General features: G+C 55.0%; 1 protein-coding gene and 1 pseudogene across 1 annotated transcript; both read left to right on the top strand.

Moving 5' to 3' along the window:
• The first annotated feature begins 728 nt into the window (after window positions 1-728).
• Window positions 729-17,824, top strand: LOC141727978 (uncharacterized; annotated as a pseudogene).
• Window positions 854-5,614, top strand: LOC141728002 (uncharacterized). The gene has a single exon (XM_074534298.1). It carries the CDS (start codon window positions 1,102-1,104, stop codon window positions 2,008-2,010), a length of 909 nt encoding a protein of 302 aa, XP_074390399.1. The 5' UTR covers window positions 854-1,101; the 3' UTR covers window positions 2,011-5,614.
• Window positions 17,825-18,241: the final 417 nt, after the last annotated feature.

Raw genomic sequence — 18,241 nt, 5'->3', positions numbered from 1 at the left:
CTCACTACAATCCCAGTGTCATCCCAGCGTGGTGTCAGTGCAAAGCCAGTACAGTCCCAGTAATTCCCAGTACGACCCCGGTATGATGTCAGTACAGAACCAGTACAGCCCCAGTCACTCCCAGTATGATGTCAGTACAGAACCAGTGCACCCCAGTCACTCCCAGTACGACCCCGGTATGATGTCAGTACAGAACCAGTACAGCCCCAGTCACTCCCAGTATGATGTCAGTACAGAACCAGTACAGTCCCAGTTGCTCCCAGTATGATGTCAGTACAGAACCAGTACAGCCCCAGTCACTCCCAGTACGATCCCAGCACAGCCCCGTCCCTGGCAGCGCTGCCACTGCCGGGATCCCCCAGCCCTGTGTGCGTTCCCCCCTGGCGGATGTGCCGAGAGGGGCCCCAAGGGCTGGCAGTGGCCAGGCAGGGTCCCCAGCAAGGCCCAGTTTGGATGTGCAGCCCCCAGTTTGCCCAGTTCGCCTCTCCTTTGGCCCGGGCCGGGTTCACCCCTCCCGCAGCGGCTGGAGCAGCCGAGAGCCCCGCGCTGCCCATCCCGACCTGTCCCGGCTCCATCCGCGCTCCTGCCGCGGCTGCGAGGGCTGCGGGAACGGGGCACGGAGAGTGCGGCTGCTGCTGGGGGAGGAGGAGGAGGGAGGGAAGGGCAGGGATGAACGATGAGGAAGAGGCGGGGTCGAGGGGAGGAGCAGGGGGGAGGTTGGGCTGAAGAGGAGGAGCGGGAGGAAGAGGAAGAGGAGGGACAAAGGCGGATCGAGGCTGAGCGGACGGATCCACGCGGTCTGGAGCCCAGCCTGAATTCGCAGCCCCCGCCTGTGGGATCATCGCCCCCGGAACGCGCCGGTGAGCAGGGACGGGAGCCCGGCCCTGATATCCCGGGGGGTGCCTGGGTTGGGTTTTTGGGGGGATGTTTGGAGAATGAAGAAGTCCAAGGCTGAGCGGAAAAGGCCCCTCGGGGGGACATCGGGGGTGGCGGTGCCGTCCTGCCGGGGACGGCCTGGGGGGATCTCGTTGCCCTCGGCTGTGGCACGGAGGCAAATCCCATGGTGTCCTTGTCCTTCCTCCCCCAGAGCGGGAGCGGAGCATGGAGAGCAGGGGGGACAAATGCCCGCGGCAGGAGCTGGTGGAAGAGGCCGTTTTGAGCGGCTCCACGGCGCAGGAAGGCAACGGGGAGGAAAGGGCGCGGAGATGCCGCACGAGGAGGGGCTGCAAACGCAGCCGGCGGGGATGTGAGGGGGAAAGAGCCGGCCTGGGCCGGGAAGGCGGCCGGAGACGGAGGCAGAGCTCGGAGCTGGTGCTCCGTGAGCAGCTCCGTGATGGGGAGAAGCCCCACACGTGCGGGGAGTGTGGGAAGAGCTTCAGGTGGAACTCCCAACTGATCGAGCACCAGAGGATCCACACTGGGGAGAGGCCCTTTGAGTGTGGGGAGTGCGGGAAGAGCTTCAGCCAGCGCAGCCATCTGATCAGGCACCAGAGGACCCACACTGGGGAGAGGCCCTACGAGTGTGGGGAGTGTGGGCAGAGCTTCCGATGGAGGTCGGACCTGACCACGCACCAGAGGACCCACACTGGGGAACGGCCCTACAAGTGTGGGGAGTGTGGGAAGAGCTTCACCCAGAGCTCCAAACTGATCCAGCACCAGAGGATCCACACTGGGGAGAGGCCTTTCGAGTGTTCCGAGTGTGGGATGCGCTTCAATCAGAGCTCCGCCCGGACCAAGCACCAGAGGAGCCACTCAGGGGAGAGGCCCTTTGAGTGTGACAAATGCAGGAAGAGGTTTCAGACCCGCACCGATCTCTTCCGCCACTTTCAGACTCACACAGAGGAGAGGCCCTTCCAGTGCCCTGAGTGTGGGAAGGGATTCAGGGAGAAGTCCAACCTCATCGCCCACCAGCGCATCCACACTGGGGAGAGGCCCTACGAGTGTCCCCAGTGTGGGAAGAGCTTCTCACACAGCTCTAACTTGACCCAACACAAACGTAGACACCACTAAGGGAAGCCCTGTGAGTGCCCCGAGTGCGGGCAGAGCTTCGTGCGCTGCTCCAGCTCCATCCCCCACTGGAGGAGGCACTGTGGGCACAGCCCTGGTCACTCACATTCCCTGTGATCCATGCTGGGAACACACCTGGCTGCTTCTCCTTTTAATTTCACCTGAATTTTTTTCTCTTCTCGATCTCTTTGCACTCCAAAAGCCAAGAGAGATGAATCTTTCACTGCAAAACTACTCAAATCCCAGTGAAAACAGCTCACTCTTGCCCCAGAATGCTCAATCCCTCCTGAGAAAAACTCCATGCCATACAAATTTTCCTCGATTCTACAGCCAGCCTGTGGTTTAGAGTAGTGGGATCTCAATTAGTGTGGTGGGATGGGGATTGCGTGGAGCTGGGTGTGTGGGATGTATTTGATAGCAAATAAAACTCTCAGAGTTACAGATTTCTCTCCTGTTCATGTTCAGTCGGTTGCAGTTCTGTTTGCACAGTGCCGCCTGCTGAGCTCATTGTGTTTGTGTCCCTTTTTCTCTCCTGCCTCTCTTTGCCTGCTCTGTTTCTCTCTCAGTGTCTCCCTTGATCCTGGGACCACCAGAGACCCTGCCCTGATTTAATTGACCCCTCCCTTGATTTAATTGACCCCTATCCTGATTTAATTGACCCCTGATCTGATTTAATTGACCCCTCCCCTGATTTAATTGACCCATTGCCTGATTTAATTGATACATTACCTGATTTAATTGACCCCTTGCCTGATTTAATTGACCCCTGATCTGATTTAATTGACCCCTTGCCTGATTTAATTGACTCCTGCCCTGATTTAATTGACCCATTGCCTGATTTAATTGACCCCTCTGTCCCCACCGACCCTCCCCTGAATATTAATTATTTTATTTCCCAATTATTATTTTAATTTCCAGTCCCAGGAGCTGAAGTCCTGAGGGCTGGCAGGGAAATGTCTCTGTAGGATTTTGCTCCGTTTGTCTTCAAGGTCGGGAACATCTTTTCCTGGCTGGGAGCTGGAATTCCAGACTTTTGGAATGTGTGGAGGGCGATAAGGACTGGGATTAAATATGGAGTGGGATCAATTAGGGACTGGGATTAAATATGAATTGGGATTAAATATGGACTGGGATTAAATATGGTTTGGAATCAAATATGGACTGGGATTAAATATGGACTGGGATTAAATATGGTTTGGAATCAAATATGGACTGGGATCAATTAGGGAGTGCGATTAAATAGATTTGGATCAAATATGGACTCGGATCAAATAGGAACTGGGGTAAAATATGGATTGGGATCAAATCAGGACTGGGATCAAATATGGAACTGGGGTAAAATATGGACTGGGATCAAATATGGACTGGGATTGTGCAGACTGGGATAAACTGGACTAAGATTATTTAGACTGGGATCAAATATGGACTGGGAATCTTATGGATTGGGACCATACAGACTGGGATAAACTGGACTGGGATCAAATAGGGACTGGGGTAAAATATGGACTGGGATAAATCGGACTGGGATAAACTGGACTGGGATAAAATACGGACTGGGATCAAATATGGACTGGGATCAAATATAGCCTGGGATCAAATACAGACTGGGATGAAATAGGAGCTGGGATCATTTGGACAGGGATCAAATATGGACTGGGATCAAATCAGGACTGGAATCATTTGGACTGGGATCAAATATGGACTGGGATTAAATATGGTTTGGAATCAAATATGGACTGGGATCAATTAGGGAGTGCGATTAAATAGATTTGGATCAAATATGGACTGGGATCAAATAGGAACTGGGATTAAATATGGATTGGGATCAAATCAGGACTGGGATCAAATATGGAACTGGGGTAAAATATGGACTGGGATCAAATATGGACTGGGATTGTGCAGACTGGGATAAACTGGACTGAGATTATTTAGACTGGGATCAAATATGGACTGGGAATCTTATGGATTGGGATCACACAGACTGGGATAAACTGGACTGGGATCAAATAGGGACAGGGGTAAAATATGGACTGGGATCCTACAGACTGGGATAAACTGGACTGAGATTATTTAGACTGGGATCAAATCCGGACTGGGATCAATTTTGGACTGGGATCAAATATAGCCTGGGATCAAATATGGACTGGGATGAAATAGGGACTGGGATCAAATATGGACTGGGATCAAATATGGACTGGGATCATTTGGACTGGTATCAAATATAGCCTGGGATCAAATATGGACTGGGATCTTATGGACAGGGATGAAATATGGATGGGGATCAAATATGGACTGGGATCAAAAATATATTGGGATCAAATGGACTGGGTTTCTACAGACTGGGATAAACTGGACTGAGATTATTTAGACTGGGATCAAATATGGACTGTGGTAAAAAATGGACTGGGATAAACTGGACTGGGATCAAATATGGACTGGGGTCAAATAGGGACTGGGATCAAATAGGGACTGAGATAAAATATGGACTGGAATCCTACAGACTGGGATAAACTGGACTGAGATTATTTCGACTGGGATCATGTATGGACTGGGATTAAAATATGGATTGGGATTTAATATGGACTGGGATCATGTATGGACTGGGATTAAAATATGGATTGGGATTTAATATGGACTGGGATCAAATATGGACTGTGGTAAAATATGGACTGGGGTCAAATAGGGACTGGGATTGTACTGAGTGGACCAAATATGGACTGGGATTAAATGGGAACTGGGATCAGATATGGACTGGGATCAAATATGAACTGGGACCAAATATGGACTGGGATCCAATATGAACCGCGAGAATCCTGACTGGGATAAAATGGATGGAGATTATATAGACTAAGATCAAATAGGGACTGGGATCAAATAGGGACTGAGATAAAATATGGACTGGAATCAAATGGAGTGGGATCCTACAGACTGGGATAAACTGGAGTGGGACCAAATATGGACTGGGATCAAATCAGGACTGGGATCAAATATGGAACTAGGATCAAATAGGAACTGGGATTAAATATGGATTGGAATCAAATAGGAACTGGGATAAACTGGACTGGGATCAAATATGGATTGGGAACAAATATGGAATGGGATGAAATACGAACTGGGATCAAATATAGACTGGGATAATCCTGACTGGGGTAAACTGGAGTGAGATTATATAGACTAAGATCAAATATGGACTGGGATCAGATATGGACTGGGATTAAATATAGATTGGGAACAAATATATATTGGGATCAAATGGACTGGGTTTCTACAGACTGGGATAAACTGGAGTGAGATTATTTAGACTGGGATCAAATATGGACTGGGGTCAAATAGGGACTGGGATCCTACAGAGTGGACCAAATATGGACTGGGATCAGATATGGACTGAGATAAAATATGGACTGGAATCAAACGGACTGGGCTCAAATAAGGACTGGGATTAAATCAGGACTGGGATCAAATGGACTGGGCTCAGATATGGACTGGGATCAAATATGGACTGGGATCAAATATGGACTGGGATCAAATATGGACCGGGACCATCCCGACAGGGACGGCTGCACCGGAACCGAGCGAGCTGAGGCCGTCCCACCCCGCCCCGCCCAGTTCCCTCCCAGTCCCGCCCAGTCCCTCCCAGTTCCTCCCAGTCCCTCCCAGTTCCCGCCCAGTCCCGCCCAGTCCCTCCCAGTCCCGCCCATTCCCTCTCAGTCCCGCCCATTCCCTCCCAGTCCCTCCCAGTCCCGCCCAGTCCCGCCCAGTCCCGCCCAGTCCCTCCCAGTTCCTCCCAGTTCCCTCCCAGTTCCCTCCCAGTCCCTCCCAGTTCCCTCCCAGTTCCTCCCAGTTCCCTCCCAGTCGCGCCCATTCCCTCCCAGTCCCTCCCAGTCCCGCCCAGTCCCTCCCAGTTCCCTCCCAGTCCCTCCCATTCCCTCCCATTCCCTCCCAGTTCCCTCCCAGTCCCTCCCCGTCCCTCCCAGTCCCTCCCAGTCCCTCCCAGTTCCCTCCCCAAACACCTCGGAGCCATCGCGGAGCTCCCGGTGCCGATCCCGATCCCAATCCCGAATCCCGGTTTCAGTCTCGGTTCCGGTCCCGATCGCGGTCCCGGTTCGAGTCTCGCTCCCGATCCCAAATCCCGATCCCAGATCCCGATCTTGATCCCGTTCCCGGTTTGATCCGGTTCGGTTCGGTTCGGTTCGGTTCGGTCCGGTTCGGTTCACGGCACCGGGGATGAAGATCGCGATCTTTGGAGCCACCGCAGAACCGGGCGGGTCACGCTGGGGCTGGCGCTGGAGCAGGGTACGGGACACCCCGAAAACGGGCACGGGACACCCCAAAAATGGGCACTGGGATCCTGAAATTTGGGGGAATTTGGGACCCCAAATTCGGGAATGGACGGAGCCAAAAATGGACACAGGGAGCCCAGAAATGGACACAGGGAACCCAAAATTTGCGAGAAATTGGGGAAACTTGGGACCCCAAAAACGGGCACGGGCACCCCAAAAATGGACACTGGGACCCCAAAATTTGGGGGAGTTTGGGGGAATTTGGGACCCCAAAAACCGGGAACAGTGGGACTTGGATCTGGTGCTCCGTGAGCAGCTCCGTGAGGGGAGAAGCCACACACGTGTGGGGAGTGTGGGAAGAGCTTCAGGTGGAACTGCGAACTGATCGAGCACCAGAGGATTCACACTGGGGAGAGGCCCTTCGAGTGTGATAAATGCAGGAAGAGGTTTCGGACCAGCACCCATCTCCTCAGGCACTATTGGAGTCACAGAGAGGAGAGACCCTTCCAATGCCCTGAGTGTTGGAAGGGATTCAAGCGTAACGGCAACCTCGTCACCCACCGGCGCATCCAGACTGGGGAGAGGCCCTACGAGTGTCCCCAGTGTGGGAAGAGCTTCTCACAGAGCTCTAACTTGACTCGACACCAATGGAAGCACCACGAAGGGATGACCTGTGAGTGCCCCGAGTGCGGGCAGAGCTTCGTGCGCTGCTCAACCTCACGGATGTGGATTGTTATGGGCTGGCAGAGAATGATGTATTTGACAGCAAATAAAAGTCTGAGACGTACAACTTTCTTTCACGTTCATGTTCAGTCGGTTGCAGTTCTGTTTGCAGAGTGCCGCCTCCCAGAGAGTCCCCTCAGAGTTGCCGCCCTTGGCCTGAGCCCGCCCCTTTCCCCTCACGGTTCCCGCCCTTTCCCTGCCCCCTTTCCCCTCACGGTTCCCGCCCTTTCCCTGCCCCCTTTCCCCTCACGGTTCCAGCCGGTTCGGGGAGAGGAGCAGGGCTGCGGGAGATGGAAGAGGAGGGATGAAGGCGGAGAGAGCGCAGCGATGGAAGGAGGAGAAGAAGGTGGGGTTAGGGAGCAGGAGGAGGAGAAGGGATGGAAGGGGCGGGATGGAAGAGGAGAAGGAGGCGGAGATAACGCTGAGGAGAGGGCGGGGGGATGGAAGAGGAGGAGCGGGAGGAAGAGGAAGAGGAGGGACAAAGGCGGATCGAGGCTGAGCGGACGGATCCACGCGGTCGCCCAGGCTGAATTCGCAGCCCCCACCTGTGGGATCATCTCCCCCCGCATCGCGCCGGTGAGCAGGGACGGGAGCCCGGCCCTGATATCCCGGGGGGTGCCTGGGTTGGGTTTTTGGGGGGATGTTTGGAGAATGAAGAAGTCCAAGGCTGAGCGGAAAAGGCCCCTCGGGGGGACATCGGGGGGTGGCGGTGCCGTCCTGCCGGGGACGGCCTGGGGGGATCTCGTTGCCCTCGGCTGTGGCACGGAGGCAAATGCCATCGTGTCCTTGTCCTTCCTCCCCCAGAGCGGGAGCGGAGCATGGAGAGCAGGGAGGACAAATGCCCGCGGCAGGAGCTGGTGGAAGAGGCCGTTTTGAGCGGCTCCACGGCGCAGGAAGGCAACGGGGAGGAAAAGGCGCGGAGATGCCGCTCGAGGAGGGGCTGCAAACGCAGCCGGTGGGGATGTGAGGGGGAAAGAGCCGGCCTGGGCCGGGAAGGCGGCCGGAGACGGAGGTAGAGCTCGGAGCTGGTGCTCCGTGAGCAGCTCCGTGATGGGGAGAAGCCCCACACGTGCGGGGAGTGTGGGAAGAGCTTCAGGTGGAAGTGCCAAGTGATCGAGCACCAGAGGATTCACACCGGGGAGAGGCCCTATGAGTGTGGGCAGTGTGGGAAGAGCTTCAGACACCGCAACAATCTGCTCAGGCACAAGAGGACCCATCCTGGGGAGAGGCCCTATGAGTGTGGGGAGTGTGGGAAGAGCTTCACGCAGAGCTCCAGCCTGATCCAGCACCAGAGGTCCCACCTTCGGGAGAAGCGCCACGAGTGTGGGGAGTGTGCGCAGAGCTTCCGATGGAGGTCGGACCTGATCAGGCACCAGAGGACCCACACTGGGGAGAGGCCCTACGAGTGTGGGGAGTGTGGGAAGAGCTTCACAGTGAGCTCCAGCCTGATCCAGCACCAGAGGATCCACACTGGGGAAAGGCCTTTCGAGTGTTCCGAGTGTGGGATGCGCTTCAGCCACAGCTCCGCCCGGAAGAAGCACCAGAGGAGCCACACTGGGGAGAGGCCCTTCGAGTGTGACAAATGCAGGAAGAGGTTTCAGACCAGCACCCATCTCTTCTGCCACTTTCAGACTCACACAGAGGAGAGACCCTTCCAGTGCCCCGACTGTGGGAAGGGATTCAGGCAGAACTCCAACCTCATCACCCACCGGCGCATCCACACTGGGGAGAGGCCCTACGAGTGTGATAAATGCAGGAAGAGGTTTCGGACCAGCACCCATCTCCTCCAGCATTATCAGACTCACACAGAGGAGAGACCATTCCAGTGCCCCGACTGTGGGAAGGGATTCAGGCAGATTTCCAACCTCATCACCCACCGGCGCATCCACACTGGGGAGAGGCCCTACGAGTGTCCCCAGTGTGGGAAGAGCTTCTCACACAGCTCTCACTTGACCCAACACCAACGGAGGCATCACTAAGGGAAGCCCTGTGAGTGCCCCGAGTGCGGGCAGAGCTTCGTGCGCTGCTCCAGCTCCATCCCCCACTGGAGGAGGCACTGTGGGCACAGCCCTGGTCACTCACATTCCCTGTGATCCATGCTGGGAACACACCTGGCTGCTTCTCCTTTTAATTTCACCTTAATTTTTTTCTCTTCTCGATCTCTTTGCACTCCAAAAGCCAAGAGAGATGAATCTTTCACTGCAAAACTACTCAAATCCCAGTGAAAACAGCTCACTCTTGCCCCAGAATGCTCAATCTCTCCTGAGAAAAACTCCATGCCATACAAATTTTCCTCGATTCTACAGCCTCCAGGCTGACATGGGGTTGGGAGGTGATTTACGGTAGTGGGATGTCAATTAGAGTGGTGGGGCGGGGATTGTGTGGAGCTGGGTGTGTGGGATGTATTTGATAGCAAATAAAATTCTCAGAGTTAGTTTTTTCTCTCCCGTTCATGTTCAGTCCATTGCAGTTCTGTTTGCACAGTGCCGCCTCCCAGAGTGTCCCCTCAGAGTTGCCGCCCTTGGCCTGAGCCCGCCCCTTTCCCCTCACGGTTCCCGCCCTTTCCCTGCCCCCTTTCCCCTCACGGTTCCCGCCCTTTCCCTGCCCCCTTTCCCCTCACGGTTCCCGCCCTTTCCCTGCCCCCTTTCCCCTCACGGTTTCCGCAATTCGGCCACCGGGATCGGGGGAGGAAGAGGACGGAGTGAGGAAGAGTCGGAGCAGCCGCCACAGCAGAAGAGGAGAGGGAGCATCTCGTGCCCCAGGCGCTCCCTGAACGTGCCACAGCCCCAGAAGCATCGCCCCACATCCCGCAGGTTCCTGGGGAGGGGGAGCGCGGCCCAAATATCCCGGGGGGTGCCTGGGTTTGGGGTTTGTTTTGGGGGGATGTTTGCAGCTGGCAGGGCCCCAAAGCCGAGCCGCAAATGGCCCTCGGGGAGACATCCGGGGTCTGCAGTGGCTGCTCCCAGTATGAGCCCAGTTGCTCCCCCGTGCGATTCCAGTTTCCTGGGCAATCCCAGTAATAGCCTGGTCATTCCCAGTATGGGCCTGTGCACTCCCAGTATCATCCTGGTCACTTCCCCTGCCTCCCTGCCTGATCCCAGTCACTCCCAGACGAGGTCAGTCCCTCCCAGTGATTCCCCATGATGATGCAATTGTCTCCCAGCATGGTCCCAGTTGCTCCCAGTTCCTCCCACTTTCATCCAGTGTGTTCTCCGTTCTCCCAGTTGTCCCTGGCATAGTCCCAGGCACTCCCAGTGTGATCCCAGTCTCTCCCAGCAATGGCCCGGTCACTCCCACTCGCCCCCAGCGTGTTCCCAGTTCCCCCAACACCTTCCCAGTCAGTCCCAGTTTGGTGCCAATCACCACCTGCATGGTCTCCGACCCTCCCAGTATATCCCAGTTGCCCTGAACATTCTGGCAGTCATTGCCAGGCACTCCCAGTCACCTCAGCGTGGTTCACTTGCCCCCACCTTTACCCCAGTTGCTCCCAGTTCCTCTAATTCAGTCCCCAGTTGGCTCCCAGCATGGGCCTGGTAGCTCCCAGAAGCCCCCATTGAGGGTCCAATCACAGCCACTCTAATCCCAGTATGATTGTAGCCACTCCCAGTATGATCCCAGTATGATCCCAGCCCCCATGAGTGCGATCACAATCTGCCCTGGGAACGCAGTGTGATCTGAAATGATGTCTGTACAAACTCACTACAATCCCAGTGTCATCCCAGCGTGGTGTCAGTACAAAGCCAGTACAGTCCCAGTAACTCCCAGTATGACCCCGGTATGATGTCAGTACAGAACCAGTGCAGTCCCAGTCACTCCCAGTACGACCCCAGTATGATGTCAGTACAGAACCAGTGCAGTCCCAATCACTCCCAGTACGAACCTGGTGTGACGTCAGTACAAAGCCAGTACAGCCCCAGTTACCCCCAGTATGATGTCAGTACAGAACCAGTCCAGTCCCAGTCACTCCCAGTACGACCCCAGTATGATGTCAGTACAGAAGCAGTACAGCCCCAGTTACCCCCTGTATGATGTCAGTACAGAACCAGTACAGTCCCAGTCGCTCCCAGTATGATGTCAGTACAGAACCAGTACAGCCCCAGTCACTCCCAGTACGATATCAGCGCAGCCCCGTCCCTGGCAGCGCTGCCACTGCCGGGATCCCCCAGCCCTGTGTGCGTTTCCCCCCGGCGGATGTGCCGAGAGGAGCCCCAAGGGCTGGCAGTGGCCAGGCAGGGTCCCCAGCAAGGCCCAGTTTGGATGTGCAGCCCCCAGTTTGCCCAGTTCGCCTCTCCTTTGGCCCGGGCCGGGTTCACCCCTCCCGCAGCGGCTGGAGCAGCCGAGAGCCCCGCGCTGCCCATCCCGACCTGTCCCGGCTCCATCCGCGCTCCTGCCGCGGCTGCGAGGGCTGCGGGAACGGGGCACGGAGAGTGCGGCTGCTGCTGGGGGAGGAGGAGGAGGGAGGGAAGGGCAGGGATGAACGATGAGGAAGAGGCGGGGTCGGGGGGAGGAGCAGGGGGGAGGTTGGGCTGAAGAGGAGGAGCGGGAGGAAGAGGAAGAGGAGGGACAAAGGCGGATCGAGGCTGAGCGGACGGATCCACGCGGTCGACCAGCCTGAATTCGCAGCCCCCGCCTGTGGGATCATCGCCCCCCGCATCGCGCCGGTGAGCAGGGACGGGAGCCCGGCCCTGATATCCCGGGGGGTCCCTGGGTTGGGTTTTTGGGGGGATGTTTGGAGAATGAAGAAGTCCAAGGCTGAGCGGAAAAGGCCCCTCGGGGGGACATCGGGGGTGGCGGTGCCGTCCTGCCGGGGACGGCCTGGGGGGATCTCGTTGCCCTCGGCTGTGGCACGGAGGCAAATCCCATCGTGTCCTTGTCCTTCCTCCCCCAGAGCGGGAGCGGAGCATGGAGAGCAGGGAGGACAAATGCCCGCGGCAGGAGCCGGTGGAAGAGGCCGTTTTGAGCGGCTCCACGGCGCAGGAAGGCAACGGGGAGGAAAAGGCGCGGAGATGCCGCTCGAGGAGGGGCTGCAAACGCAGCCGGCGGGGATGTGAGGGGGAAAGAGCCGGCCTGGGCCGGGAAGGCGGCCGGAGATGGAGGCAGAGCTCGGAGCTGGTGCTCCGTGAGCAGCTCCGTGATGGGGAGAAGCCCCACACGTGCGGGGAGTGTGGGAAGAGCTTCAGGTGGAAGTGCCAACTGATCGAGCACCAGAGGACCCACACTGGGGAGAGGCCCTATGTGTGTGGGGAGTGTGGGAAGAGCTTCACGTGGAACTCAAAACTGATCGAGCACCAGAGGATTCACACTGGGGAGAGGCCCTTTGAGTGTGGGGAGTGCGGGAAGAGCTTCAGACACCGCAGCAATCTGCTCAGGCACCAGAGGACCCACACTGGGGAGAGGCCCTACGTGTGTGGGGAGTGTGGGAAGAGCTTCACCGAGAACTCCAGCCTGATCAAGCACCAGAGGACCCACACTGAGGAGAGGCCCTACGTGTGTGGGGAGTGTGGGAAGAGCTTCACAGTGAGCTCCAGCCTGATCGTGCACCAGAGGATCCACACTGGGGAGAGGCCCTTGGAGTGTGACAAATGCAGGAAGAGGTTTCAGACCCGCGCCGATCTCTTCCGCCACTTTCAGACTCACACAGAGGAGAGGCCCTTCCAGTGCCCTGAGTGTGGGAAGGGATTCAGGGAGAACTCCACCCTCGTCACCCACTGGCGCATCCACACTGGGGAGAGGCCCTACGAGTGTGATAAATGCAGGAAGAGGTTTCGGACCAGCGGCCATCTCCTCCAGCACTATCAGAGTCACACAGAGAAGAGGCCCTTCCAATGCCCTGACTGTGGGAAGGGATTCAGGCGCAACTCCCACCTCATCGCCCACCAGCGCATCCACACTGGGGAGAGGCCCTACGAGTGCGATAAATGCAGGACGAGTTTTCGGACCAGCGGCCATCTCTTCCAGCACTATCGGATTCATACAGAGGAGAGGCCTTTCCAATGCCCTGAGTGTGGGAAGGGATTCAAGTACAACTTCACCCTCGTCAGGCACCGGCGCATCCACACTGGGGAGAGGCCCTACGAGTGTCCCCAGTGTGGGAAGACCTTCTCAGACAGCTCTAACTTGACCCAACACCAACGTAGACACCACTAAGGGAAGCCCTGTTAGTGCCCCAAGTGCGGGCAGAGCTTCGTGCGCTGCTCCAGCTCCATCCCCCACTGGAGGAGGCACTGTGGGCACAGCCCTGGTCACTCACATTCCCTGTGATTCTTGTTGGGAACAGACATGGAGGCTTCAAATTTTAGTTTGGCCTTAATATTTCTTCTTTCTCCATCTCTTTGCACTCCAGAATCTACGAGGGATGGATCTGTCACCTCAAAACCACTCAAATCCCACATAATACATCTCGATCTTACAACAAAACTGCTCAATCGCAACTGAAAAATGTCAATGTCTTAAAAAACTCACTCGATTCTCAGCCACCTGAGTAAGACTGGGTTGGAAGGAGACTGGGAGAAGCGTGACCTCAGTTAGGGTGGTTGGATGGGGATTATCTTGGGCTGGGTGTGCGGGATGTCTTTGATACGAAATAAAATTCTCAGAGTTACTGATTTCTGTCCCGTTCATGTTCAGTCGCTTTCATTTCTGTTTGCACAGTGCCGCCTCCCAGAGTGTCCCCTCAGAGTTGCCGCCCTTGGCCTGAGCCCGCCCCTTTCCCCTCCCGGTTCCCGCCCTTTCCCTGCCCCCTTTTCCCCTCACGGTTCCGCCATTTCCCAGCCCCCTTTCCCCTCACGGTTCCCGCCCTTTCACCGCCCCCTTTTACCCTCATGGTTCCGCCCTTTCCCTGCCCCCTTTCCCCTCACGGTTCCAGCCGGTTGGGGGAGAGGAGCAGGACTAAGGAAGAAAGAAGGGGAGGGATGAAGGCGGAGAGAGAGCAGCGATGGAAGGAGGGGAAGAAGGCGGGGTTGGGAGGAGAAAGAGGAGAAGGGATGGAAGGGGCGGGATGGAAGAGGAGAAGGAGGCGGAGATAACGCTGAGGAGCGGGAGGTGGGATGGAAGAGGAGGAGCGGGAGGAGGAGGAAGAGGAGGGACGAAGGCGGATCGAGGCTGAACGGACGGATCCACGCTCTGGAGCCCGGCCTGAATCCGCTGCTTCCACCTGTGTGATCATCGCCCTCCCACGCATCGCGCCGGTGAGCAGGGACGGGAGCCCGGCCCTGATATCCCGGGGGGTGCCTGGGTTGGGTTTTTGAGGGGATGTTTGGAGAATGAAGAAGTCCAAGGCTGAGCGGAAAAGGCCCCTCGGGGGGACATCGGGGGGTGGCGGTGCCGTCCTGCCGGGGACGGCCTGGGGGGATCTCGTTGCCCTCGGCTGTGGCACGGAGGCAAATCCCATGGTGTCCTTGTCCTTCCTCCCCCAGAGCAGGAGCGGAGCATGGAGAGCAGGGAGGACAAATGCCCGCGGCAGGAGCTGGTGGAAGAGGCCGTTTTGAGCGGCTCCACGGCGCAGGAAGGCAACGGGGAGGAAAAGGCGCGGAGATGCCGCTCGAGGAGGGGCTGCAAACGCAGCCGGCGGGGATGTGAGGGGGAAAGAGCCGGCCTGGGCCGGGAAGGCGGCCGGAGACGGAGGCAGAGCTCGGAGCTGGTGCTCCGTGAGCAGCTCCGTGATGGGGAGAAGCCCCACACGTGCGGGGAGTGTGGGAAGAGCTTCAGGTGGAACTGCGAACTGATCGATCACCAGAGGATCCACACTGGGGAGAGGCCCTTTGAGTGTGGGGAGTGCGGGAAGAGCTTCAGCCAGCGCCATAATATGATCACGCACCAGAGGACCCATCCTGGGGAGAGGCCCTACGAGTGTGGGGAGTGTGGGAAGAGCTTCACCCAGAGCTCCAGCCTGATCAAGCACCAGAGGTCCCACCTTCGGGAGAAGCGCCAGGAGTGTGGGGAGTGTGGGCAGAGCTTCCGATGGAGGTCGCACCTGATCAGGCACCAGAGGTCCCACACTGGGGAACGGCCCTACGTGTGTGGGGAGTGTGGGGACAGCTTCAGTAGGAACTCCCATTTGATCAGGCACCAGAGGACCCACACTGGGGAGAGGCCCTACGAGTGTGGGCAGTGTGGGAAGAGCTTCACAGTGAGCTCCAGCCTGATCCAGCACCAGAGGATCCACACTGGGGAGAGGCCTTTCGAGTGTTCCGAGTGTGGGATGCGCTTCAACCACAGCTCCGCCCGGAAGAAGCACCAGAGGAGCCACACAGGGGAGAGGCCCTTTGAGTGTGACAAATGCAGGAAGAGGTTTCAGACCCGCGGCCATCTCTTCCGCCACTTTCAGACTCACACAGAGGAGAGACCCTTCCAGTGCCCTGACTGTGGGAAGGGATTCAGGCACAACTCCACCCTCGTCACCCACCGGCGCATCCACACTGGGGAGAGGCCCTACGAGTGTCCCCAGTGTGGGAAGAGCTTCTCACACAGCTCTAACTTGACCCAACACAAACGTAGACACCACTAAGGGAAGCCCTGTGAGTGCCCCGAGTGCGGGCAGAGCTTCGTGCGCTGCTCCAGCTCCATCCCCCACTGGAGGAGGCACTGTGGGCACAGCCCTGGTCACTCACATTCCCTGTGATCCATGCTGGGAACACACCTGGCTGCTTCTCCTTTTAATTTCACCTTAATTTTTTTCTCTTCTCGATCTCTTTGCACTCCAAAAGCCAAGAGAGATGAATCTTTCACTGCAAAACAACTCAAATCCCAGTGAAAACAGCTCACTCTTGCCCCAGAATGCTCAATCCCTCCTGAGAAAAACTCCATGCCATACAAATTTTCCTCAGTTCTACAGCCAGCCTGTGGTTTAGAGTAGTGGGATCTCAATTAGTGTGGTGGGGTGGGGATTGTGTGGAGCTGGGTGTGTGGGATGTATTTGATAGCAAATAAAACTCTCAGAGTTACTGAGTTCTCTCCTGTCCATGTTCAGTCCGTTGCAGTTCTGTTTGCACAGTGCCGCCTGCTGAGCTCATTGTGTTTGTGTCCCTTTTTCTCTCCTGCCTCTCTTTGCCTGCTCTGTTTCTCTCTCAGTGTCTCCCTTGATCCTGGGACCACCAGAGACCCTGTCCTGATTTAATTGACCCATTTCCTGATTTAAATTTCACATTGCCCGATTTAATTGACCCCTTGTCTGATTTAATTGATCCATTGCCTGATTTAATTGACCTCTGCCCTGATTTAATTTTCCTTTGCCTGATTTAATTGACCCATTGCCTGATTTTATTGACCCCTCCCTTGATTTAAATTTCCCATTGCCTGATTTAATTGACCCCTTGCCTGATTTAATTGACCCATATCCTGATTTAATTGACCCCTCCCCTGATTTAATTGACCCCTCCCTTGATTTAATTGATCCATTGCCTGATTTAATTGACCCATTGCCTTATTTAATTGACCCATTGCCTGATTTAATTGACCCATTGCCTGATTTAATTGATACATTACCTGATTTAATTGACCCCTCCCTTGATTTAATTGACCCCTCCCCTGATTTAATTGACCCCTTGCCTGATTTAATTGACCCATTGCCTGATTTAATTGATACATTACCTGATTTAATTGACTCCTGCCCTGATTTAATTGACCCATTACCTGATTTAATTGACCCCTCTGTCCCCACCGACCCTCCCCTGAATATTAATTATTTTATTTCCCAATTATTATTTTAATTTCCAGTCCCAGGAGCTGAAGTCCTGAGGGCTGGCAGGGAAATGTCTCTGTAGGATTTTGCTCCATTTGTCTTCAAGGTCGGGAACATCTTTTCCTGCCTGGGAGCTGGAATTCCAGACTTTTGGAATGTGTGGAGGGCGATAAGGACTGGGATTAAATATGGAGTGGGATCAATTAGGGACTGGGATTAAATATGGACTGGGATTAAATATGGACTGGGATTGTGCAGACTGGGATAAACTGGACTGAGATTATTTAGACTGGGATCAAATATGGACTGGGAATCTTATGGATTGGGATCACACAGACTGGGATAAACTGGACTGGGATCAAATAGGGACTGGGATCAAATATGGACTGGGATCAAATCAGGACTGGGATCATTTGGACTGGGATCAAATATGGACTTGGATTAAATATGGTTTGGAATCAAATATGGACTGGGATCAATTAGGGAGTGCGATTAAATAGATTTGGATCAAATATGGACAGGGAACAAATAGGAACTGGGGTAAAATATGGATTGGGATCAAATCAGGACTGGGATCAAATATGGAACTGGGGTAAAATATGGACTGGGATCAAATATGGACTGGGATTGTGCAGACTGGGATAAACTGGACTGAGATTATTTAGACTGGGATCAAATATGGACTGGGAATCTTATGGATTGGGACCACACAGACTGGGATAAACTGGACTGGGATCAAATAGGGACTGGGGTAAAATATGGACTGGGATAAATCGGACTGGGATAAACTGGACTGGGATAAAATACGGACTGGGATAAAATATGGACTGGGATCCTACAGACTGGGATAAACTGGACTGAGATTATTTAGACTGGGATCAAATCCGGACTGGGATCAACTTTGGACTGGGATCAAATATAGCCCGGGATCAAATACAGACTGGGATGAAATAGGGACTGGGATCAAATATGGACTGGGATCTTGTGGACTGGGATGAAATATGGACGGGGATCAAATATGGATTGGGATCAAATATGGACTGGGATCAAATGGACTGGGATAAACTGGACTGGGATAAAATATGGACTGGGGTCAAATAGGGACTGGGATTGTACAGAGTGGACCAAATATGGACTGGGATTAAATGGGAACTGGGGTCAGATATGGACTGGGATCTTATGGACTGGGATGAAATATGGATGGGGATCAAATATGGACTGGGATCAAAAATATATTGGGATCAAATGAACTGGGTTTCTACAGACTGGGATAAACTGGACTGAGATTATTTAGACTACGATCAAATACGGACTGGGATTAAATATGGATTGGGATCAAATATGGACTGTGGTAAAATATGGACTGGGATAAACTGGACTGGGATCAAATATGGACTGGGGTCAAATAGGGACTGGGATCCTACAGAGTGGACCAAATATGGAGTGGGATTAAATAGGAACTGGGATAAAATATGGACTGGGATCAAATATGGACTGTGATCAAATGGACTGGGATAAACTGGACTGGGATAAAATATGGACTGGGGTCAAA

The sequence above is a fragment of the Zonotrichia albicollis genome, unplaced genomic scaffold (genome assembly GCF_047830755.1).
Source record: "Zonotrichia albicollis isolate bZonAlb1 unplaced genomic scaffold, bZonAlb1.hap1 Scaffold_73_unloc_1, whole genome shotgun sequence".
Taxonomy (NCBI): domain Eukaryota; kingdom Metazoa; phylum Chordata; class Aves; order Passeriformes; family Passerellidae; genus Zonotrichia; species Zonotrichia albicollis.
The sequence above is the reverse complement of the archived record's forward strand: the minus strand, read 5'-3'. Positions and strand labels throughout refer to the sequence as shown.